We start from the raw sequence: 9,643 nt of genomic DNA, 5'->3' as shown, positions 1-9,643 counted from the left end.
CGGCCGGGGGCGGGCCGCAAAGCGCGGCCGGGGGCGGGCCGCAAAGCGCGGGAGGGGGGGGCCCCGTGGCCCCGGGCGGCGCGCGTCAGCGGGGCAGCTCCGGCGGGTCGCGGGGTGAGGGCATCGCGGAGGTACGCGGGAGCTCGTGGAGCCAGCCGAGAGCCGCGGCCCAGCTCGGTGCTTTGGTGCTCGGTCAGCCCGTCGCGGCCCACCAGAGAGTTCAAGGTCCCAGATCCTCTGGCAGATCCCCTGGCAGATCCCCTTTCTCTCACCCGTGCAACTGGTAAGGGCGCCGCTGCCTTTGACATCAGCCGTGTAGACCCGCCCCTCCCACATACATACATACATGCACACACATACACTGCGCAGCTGTACATGTCTCCCCTTCAAACAAGCAGACAAACAAAAGTAGGTTTTAATTCCCTACATTTCAGGCTGCTTTGGCCACATGCCACAAGGACACGAAGCGCCTTGTCAAACTATCTATTAATTGAAAGTACTTTCTACCTTTGGGAGTCTGGCATAAATTTTCCTGAGCTCACCCTTGCCGTGACCTTTCTTGACAAGTCTCTCGGCTCTAAATTCCCCAAGAATTTGTTGGTTAGGCATGCCTCTATTTTTGTCTCATGCTGAGAACGGTAGGGTTTGCTATTTTGGAGCTTTGTTCTTTGCTGTGCAAAACAGCATTGCAGGGGTTCCCAGCGGACACAAAGCTGGTGAGGCAATTAAATGCCAATTCTGAATATCTTTGCTTTTACTCAAATCTTTCTCTCATGCCCCTTAACCCCAGGGACCGCAGGGAAATCAGCTATGAAAACTACTCAAGAAAAAATAACTTGTTGGATTTATTAACTAGATTTTTATTTATTTTTGTACTGTTAAAAGTTTCTGCAACTTCTGGAGTTGAAGATAATTTCTGGCACAGGTTATACAATTGGTGCAGCTCACACATAACACGTCATAGCATCCTACAAGGACAGTAATGAATTCATGTTCTCCCCTGGTGGTGGGGTACCAAAGAATAAATATAATTTATACATCTGCCTTTCATGAAAGACTTTGATAAATACTTCTTGTAAAATCGACAACACAGCCGTAACTTACTTTCCTATAAGGATATAAAAATGAGCTTTTGCCTTTATACAAGGCATACATATCCTGAACCTCACAAACAGAGCTCTGATTTTGTGAGCAAGACATCCTGAGGAATTTCCTCTACGTAGTTTGAGTTATGGTTTAACCATTTTCAGAGCATGCTCAGTACAGTCTACAAATATTGTAGAACCCATTATGGCACCTGTAGGAAAGCTAGTTTTTTCAAATGTGTCCACTTAGGCTAGCTGCTCTGCTTGGGATGCCTTGGGCCACCGCGGCTACAGCTGCAGCCAGGCAGTGCAGGTGTGGATAGCCGAGGAGACGTAGGAGTCTCAAGGAGGGCAAGGCAGAGAGGGCTCCTCCTGAACGGACACTTTTGAAAATGCTAGCTTGAATGTCTTAGAAATTACAGCTTTCCCAACAGATGTACACATACAGCCTCACTGAGGTTAAGAACAGTCGGTGTTCCTCTCTGAACAACTCCTCTCGGTCCTCCTAGCAGGAGGATTACATCTCACATTCTTTAAGAATAACTTTCCACGTGGTGGGATCATTTTAGTCCTTCTAGAAGAAGGGAAGCAGACATCCAAGCATAGTAATGCTCTGAAAAAGGAAAACATTCTTCCCTACTCATGAGAGGAGTGGGGGGACTTGTATAGCAAGTCACGATCTCCTCTGGAATACAGGAAAATGTCCAGGAAACACATAAGCATGCTCTTGGCCTACCAAGGCCTCCACAGGCTGCAGGAGGGTTTCAGTGCAGCTTGTTTTGCAGGGGGCTGGTGGGTGGAAGTGGGTGTAGAAGAAGAACCAGAGTCCTTAGGCACTGCTTGTGAGCTCTGGAAATGGCAGATCAGCTTCATCCAGGTTTCTGTGTTTGCTGAATGGAGAGACAGGAATTGCAGAGCTGCTTTGAGGCACCAGGCATACCCTTCACAATAATACTGCTGTCAGCTTTTGGCAGATGCTGCAAAAGCTGAAGGACAGAAGGGGAGAGAAGTGTTACACAGCGAAACTCGGGCTGAGTTTTGCCTAAAAGCAAGGGCAGCAAGCACGGCTGGGGGTTGTACTCACCTTGGCTGTATTTCAGGTAGCTGTCAGTCATCTCCTGGATGCTGGCTTTCTCCACCTTGGAGTTGGGCTGGTGTCTCCAAAACTCCTTCTCCAGGAGCAGTTTCAGCTGCTCGATGCTGCTGTTAATCCGATCGCGACACAGTTTCTCTACAGTGGGTTTCCTGAGCTGTAACACACGATGGGGAGAGGACAGTTAGCAGCGAGACGTTCCCCTTCCATCTCTATATAACCTGCTGCTAAAGGGGTTCAGCCCTTCTCAGCTCTTTGCCCTTGTGGTCACAGAGACAGTGGATACTTACTCTGCTCTTCTCTTTGGGTGTTAGGATTTCCAGGGAGAGAGCACTGGGTGCCATTATCCCAAGTGCTGGTTTCAGCTCAGGGCGTGCTGGTTAGCGGGTGGAGAAGGGAGCTTGGCGTTCCTCTATTTATACGCAGTGGCTGAATACAAATGCATGGGTCCTAAGCGACTTTGAGTTTCCCACAGTCGATAGCCAATCCATGCGTACCCTGGGACAATAGAGAAAGCATCTATTACAGCATGGCAAATTGACTGTGAATCGCCTGGGTATAATACCCTGCTCCCAAAGGAGCAGGTGGGCTGGGGAGTGTGTGACACAAAAGGGCTTGGCATTACAGCGCTGGGGTAGGAACGTGGGAAAGCGTTTGCCGTCATTATAATCAAACTTCTGCCTGATGTTGGGAACGTCAGCATCTCAATGTGCTGCCTTTTCCCAGGCTGTGGAGAAATTAAGCACAGAAGACTGATCCCAGTAAGAGATAATGCTCTGTGCCCATGACCGAAAGAGAGGTTGAAAAGGAAAAAATGCAGAATTAGAGGGACTAAACCCTTTCATTGACATTAAACCGTGCTTAGATGAATACAGTACCAGATAATTTTCAGGCAACTAGAGACTAAAATCAAGGGAAGAACCTTTAAAACAATTTGTGTTAAGCAGTTAGCTTGAAATATTTTCAACTCCATTGTTTAGATACTACAAGTCCCTCTATAAGTTATTTTCAGAGCTCTTCCTTGCTTTTGTTTGGGTAATCTGGGCTTTCCTACGGCTGCCCGTGACATGTAATGATTATGGTGCCTTTCCCAAACATGTCCTATTTAATTTCATGCCACTTTGTAAATGCCTCACTGTTCCCTTGGGCCTGAATCTCCACATAAAGCAACTAAATATATTTTCCCTTTGCAGACAACTGAGATGCAGTGAAAAGTAATTTCTTGTCTATTGCTTTGTTGGTGTTACCCCACTTGTAGAATGTAAATACAGGTGCCAGGATATCCTGTGAATGTTCAGTCTTGCGCTTTCTCAGTGTATGTGCCACGGGTATGACACTGAACACAGGTAATGAAGTGGAAAGGACCAGATAGGATCCAGGATTATAGCTGCCTTTTTGAGTTATTTTTTTCAGGCTGTTGGGGATTGCCTCCCCAAGCACAATCCTGTACAAAGCTGGTCACATTTCAGATCTGTCAGTGAGGCACATGGGGCCTCACTGACAAATTCCCAGTTATGCTTTATGCTGTGTGTGTTTCAGCTGTAGTTTGTGGAGCTCTATGGATTTAAGGGAAGTTGTGCATGGGCATAATTTTCCTTAATGCCTGTTCTGTGGTCAGAGGCCAGAACAGGGAGTAAACCTAGATTGTCACTAATAGGCTAGCCAGGTTGGGGATGTTAGTTTTTGAATACCTGTTTCTTACTACAACAGTATTAATGAAAACCCTACCTGTTTCCTGTGTCTGCCTTTCAAAACCACAAAGGAAACCTTTCATTTCGCTATTGGCTGCAGTCAGCCTGTCGCACCTGCCCTCAGCATCGTTCTCGATAAGCTGGGGCCACAACCTGTGTCTGTGGGTACATAGATAGCAGCGTGTTCCAACATACATAGTGTTGTATAAAAGGACATGGTCCTGCAAAGGATGATTCTGTAACTCGTTGTTAACCTGAAGCTTACAAAGCCCCTTCTAACGTCCTGGCTTCTCATGGCAGTGAGTTTCATACATCAGCCATTCTGCCCGTCCTCCCTTCCCAGCCCAAAGATACTGTACATGTGGATGGATCACTTAGAATGTAACAATTTTAATTGTAAATGGCTGTGAAAAAAACTGTAATTGAACAGGGAGTATAAGTCCTATTCAAAACCAGTTCCCTGAATTATTTTTTCAGCTTGTAATCAGCAGTAGTACTTGCAGCCAGGGCAGTCTCTGGCTGCATGTACTTGTGCCGTTAGTGGAGCCTGAAGTGAAGCGCAGGGCTTTGTGGATCTCTCTCGGGGACCACAGGAGAGGGAATGGACAGCAGGTCCTGCCACGCACCGTATGGGAAGAAATATGTTTGCAGCAGCAGCGGGCACAGTGAGAAAGGAGGGAAGCTTTGACCCAATTTTCAGTTCCAGAAATATGAAATGAGTGGTTTTAAATAATGCCATCCTATCCCCAGCACAATGCCCCTGGACTCCGAAGGGCTAAACCAACTCCCACTGATTAAAGCATTATCCCTTCCTTTAAGTGCTGGGCAGATGGTGCAGCAGGCGTTAGCTTTCTTCTCAGGACCCACAGAGGCACACTTCTTTTGTTGACAGTTTAACACACTGAATGGGGCAATGTGGGAAATCCTTGGAACTGTGGACTCGCACCATCTGATGTGAATGGTGAACCAGGCATGCTGCCTTGCAGTGAGCATGCAGAACAACAGCCCTCTGGGCTCGCGAGCTCCTGGCTTCTCCCCCTCTCTCTGTCAGTTGAAAAACCAGCAAATCTTCAGTGTCCCCCTTGCCTGCTTCACCTAACTTTCTGTGTACTGTTGATGGATAAAAGAGAAACAAATATCCCCCACCCCCACCTTGTTTGGTTCAATTATTAAGGCCTGAAAACTTGATGGCAACGGTATTTCCTAGATGATGCTTCAGAATAATAAATTGTCTAGACTAAGGCTGTCCCTAGGCATATTGGTTATGAAACTGGGTGCAGTATGCACTTTCTGCAAGGGTTATGGTAAGGAAAGAAAAATCTTGTGCTGTAGGCAGTCCAGTTGCTCTTTGTTAAAAAGTTTGTAACTAGCCTGCTCAGTTTAGGCTTTTTAAATATTTGGCTGTTGGTGCAATAGTCTGTCCCACTGAAACACACTTGTGATCCAAGTCCTTGTCACTGTGCTTCGTATCTGTGGGAGGAGTTTGTGCCTCTCTGACTGTCGCTGCAGCATCAGAATGAAAGATCGGTTGTCTGAGGCTCAGAAGCAGGGGTTTCCCTGTTTTTGGAACAAAGGATTAAAAGAAAACAAATCCCCAAAATTGCCAAACATGTGGAGCTGACTAAACAATGTGACACAATAACTCCCTTCTTTGGAGGATGATGTGAAATCTGGACCCGCTCTTGAGAGCTGCCAGCTATGCTGTGGACAAAGAGGCTTGCTTTCTTAGTGGCCTTGTTTCTCTGGATATCACATCACAGTCATGAGTTGCATCATGAAAACAGGGAGGTGTCTCCACTCTCACTTGTTACAGATATTGAAGAGCGTAAGGGGAAAGAGAAATCTGCAAGCAGTTGTCATTGGCTGTACTTACAGACCTTGCATGTCGGGCAAGACTCCTAGCTTTTCCTAAGGCAAGGCCCACCACGTGAATTGTCTCCAGCTGTAGTTGGTCACCACTTGACCCTGAGCAATGGTGGTGTGCAACCTGTGCGCCATAGATGCTTTGAGTTGAGGAACAACCGCAGAGGATCCAGGAAAGGTAACCAACCAAGCCAGCCCAATACCATCATCAGTAGACTTGTGTTTATTGCAGTCCATAAATCAAAACAGCTGGAGGACCGCTAGCCTAGGAGACTGGTACTGGGCCATGGAGCTTTCTGCTTCTGGTTTGTAGGTGGTGATTTCAGCCCAGGCACAGAGCTACTACACACACTATTTTTACAAAAGATGCTGCTACTAGTAATACCAATTGGCAGCTTTCGTAGCCCGTCTGATACTTCGCTCCCCGTGGAGGGGAACCCAGTGTATTGCACGGTAGCAACAGGTCTGGAGGTAGGTGGACTATGAGAAAAGAGTACAGAAAACCAGAATTTCATTGCCTACGTTACGCAGATTTAAATAGCAGTGCTCCTGTACATCTGTGCCTGTACTTAGAGCATGCAACTTGGTGGCTTAAAGCATTCCTTTCTGTATCACTTTTAGAACATTTTTATTTTAGACCATTTCCTACATTCATGTCAGCCTGTCTCACAAATGCTATTGATGGCGTTTATAAAGAAATAATTACAATTTTTATTTTTTCTGTGCCTTCCTTAAATGGTTTAAAATCTTTCTGACAACCCCTCTCGAGACACCTATTTAGTGTCAAAGAGCATAATGTTCCCAAGTTTTAAAAGGACTCTCGCATAATACTGATCGATCAATGTGCTCCTTGGGAAAATAGCTCTCCAGATGGTCTATCGGGACAGGAATTGCTGGTCATCACAATACAGAGCCAAAAAGCGTCACTAATGTGGGCTGTTGTGAGGCACGCTTCCTTTGTGGTCCCTTTGAATGTCATAAATGGGGAAGAAAGTGTGGGAAACTCCGAGAAACTCAGGCCCACACTCTGAGGTTAATAGGGGCTTTGTCAGGAGAGTATTCCTGGGCTGTGGGATCAGCATAATAAACAACATCTTCCCTGAGGGTGGGAATGTGTTGGAGCAGGGGAGAGTCACCCCAGGGGATAGGGAAGCAATAAGAAGCTTTGCGTTCAATTATTATAAGTGATAATAATTAATAAATTGTAAACATAACCTTCGCTGCGCTAAGCCTGGTGAAACTGGAGGTCTGGCTTTTAGCTCTCAAGGAACTGGTAAACTAAAGTCCCAAGGGGCAGGTCTTTGGCTGGTGACAAACAGAAGCGATGCGCTCGTACCAGCTGTGGATCTGACTCCCTGGAGCAAGCGGAGGCTTTCTGGTGGGGTTCGGTTTCTTCCCCTGCCCAGAACTGTTTCTCTCCCTTACACTGCTCTGCAAACAGTAGGTCTGAATCTCAGCTCAGCGTGACCGACTCCCCCACCAGAGCCAGAGGAATGTAATACCACCTCAGGGTAAATTTGAGAGTCAGACCTTGTGGTTTGAATGACAGTAGCCATGTCTCTCCAGATTTATGCCAGTATGGGTGGCAGGAGTTCTGGGCTTAGAAGTCTGGCTGTGATCTCACATGAGTTTTTGCACAGTTGTCATTTCTACGGCCTGTTCCTGTGTCAGCCTAGAACTAGAGGGACTGGGTTCAAATCCAACAGTCTTCAGTTTGTGCAGCTCTTCTTTGGTTTCCTTTTCTCCTCTCCGTTTATGCTGTCAGTTTTAAACAAACTGCAGCAATGCTGCCAACTGTGACATTCACGGCGCGGTTGACTTGGGTGGTAACACACTAGCTGCAGAAGATACCTGTCCACCTCATAGCAGCAGGCTTCGTCGTGCCACGCACGTGGCTCTAGTCCCAGTCCCTGCGGTACGTAGTCAGTCGGGTTGTGGCATGCTTTGGGGCACATTGCATTTTGGCTGAGTCTGAACTCCCCCAAACTTCCTATCTGCAAACTGCCTTAATTAGGCCTGATTTAAAAATGCACAGACATGGATGAACAGCTTGAATTTTGCTGGGATTCAGAAGCTTGTACTAATTGACAAAGACAAGTTGGGCACAGCAAGGTGAAGTGACTTTTCAAGATCGCTAAGCAACCACCAAATCTAAAAATATTTCTTCTGAATTATTTAGTAGCTCATTGGGAAGAAAAATCTAACTGCAGCATCAGTATCAGCCCCTGATGAATTGCAGAACTGTACCAAACCCCCACCTTGTATTACGCTGGCAGATAGATGAAGAGCACTCAACCAGCTCATGCATTCAGGGTGAAATAATAACCAAAATGATCCATCCAGCAGTAATGAGGTAGAATGTTCTTGACCTGGCTAGCTGGCTTTTTGGTCCTTTCCATACATATAACAGAGGGTTTAATTGTGGATCAAGCGAGGCCCGGCCAGGTAACAGCTAGCAGTGTTTGAATGCAGTTCAGTCTTGTCAGCTTAGCAGATCTTCAGTTTGCTTTGTGCTTAGCAAAGCAGCTATTTGACAAGATCTGATATTCTAAGTTTCCTTTCGTTTAAGGAAAAAAGCATCTCTCCCAGAGAACCTGAGGAGAGTTGAAATTGTTGACCCATGGTGTTTCATGCTGTTTCCATACCTCTGGAAGAATGCACGGGTTCCCTGTCATACACCCAAATCAGTGTGTTACTGTGGTCAGCTAGTAGTATTGTGAACCGACTATTTGTGCAGATTTATTTTGCTTTGAAGAAAAGGGAAAATAAAAGGTGAATAGTCCCCACTGAGCAATGAATGGGAACTTAAATTTAAGGAAAAGTGAGTGAATGTTATTGGGAAAAGTGCTGTGTTTTGGAGAGACTGTTGATATTGAAGGTGCTCAGAAGTGGCTTCAAGATCCCCTTTCTTGTGCTTTCCTTTCTGCTTCCCCAAATGGCTTCTGAACCCCTTTTTGCTTGTTCACTGCATCCATTCCCTCTGTGTAGCTGTGCGGGAGAAGGACAAGCACATCCTTTACAACAGGTGCTAATCTTTTCCACATCCCCAGAGTGCAGCTGACTTAATCCTCAGGAGACAGGAATCGCGTGGCCTGTGCATAGAGAATTGCAGAACAGTCTAACGGGGCTCGAGCTGAGACTGCACGTGGATGCTACAGTGGCTCTGTGCAACTCGTGGGAAACCCGGCTGCTTAGTTTGGGTCACTCAGCTGGTGCAGGCCAGGTAGGCAGGTTGTTGTAAATCTCCGTGTAAGAGGATATGCTAGGTTTGTTTTCTGAATTGGGGTGAAAAAAATCAAGGGAGGATCATTTGAAAGATACTTGGCAGAGACACCATGCCTACAGCAGGCTGAATAGAAAAAACTCAGAAACCTGCTGGAGCGTGGCAGTTTCTGAACTTTGAGGCACAGGCCCTATTCATGGCATGGTTTGGACCCTTAGGTAGATGTCAGAGAAAGAGAATAAAATGTTTGAAGAAAAGTATGGGAAGTAATTTAGGAGAGGAGATGCTTTTCCAATCTCTGATACCAAATTATGTATACTTTTAGCCATATACAGGCATATTTCACGCAATTCTGGTTTTGCCTATCAGACTTCGTGTTTAGGTAACAGAAGGTGCTGAAATCGAAAGACAACAAAAACTAGTTCACCTCATTGCAGGTAGTTTCAAAGAGGAGAATAAGATCCCCAAGCAGAGTCAGGTGCCAAACTCTTCGGAAGTTATTAGGAGTTTTGCATGTTGCTACCTCCTAAACAGACAGAAAGCGTAAGACTGAACTGAGGTTGGTGGGCAAATTAGTGGGGAATGGGAGGAAATAAACTGGCTGTGAAATTAGTGATTTGTTGAAGTCTGAATAGGTTGCTATTAACTATCTGGGTCTACACCTCTCAGTATCTCACTTCAATTTCAT

At 46.2% G+C, this 9,643-nt stretch overlaps 1 protein-coding gene across 1 annotated transcript; it reads right to left on the bottom strand.

Moving 5' to 3' along the window:
• Positions 1 to 20: 20 nt before the first annotated feature.
• LOC130145845 (transcription factor HES-5-like) lies at positions 21 to 9,505 on the bottom strand. The gene is given in 3 exon segments (XM_056331300.1): positions 21 to 2,071; positions 2,170 to 2,335; positions 2,469 to 9,505. Coding segments are annotated over 3 exon segments (474 nt in total). The 5' UTR covers positions 2,523 to 9,505; the 3' UTR covers positions 21 to 1,817.
• Between the last annotated feature and the right edge of the window lie 138 nt (positions 9,506 to 9,643).

Source organism: Falco biarmicus, chromosome 3, assembly GCF_023638135.1.
Source record: "Falco biarmicus isolate bFalBia1 chromosome 3, bFalBia1.pri, whole genome shotgun sequence".
NCBI classification, from domain to species: Eukaryota; Metazoa; Chordata; class Aves; order Falconiformes; family Falconidae; genus Falco; species Falco biarmicus.
This window is presented reverse-complemented; position numbering and strand designations above follow the sequence as displayed.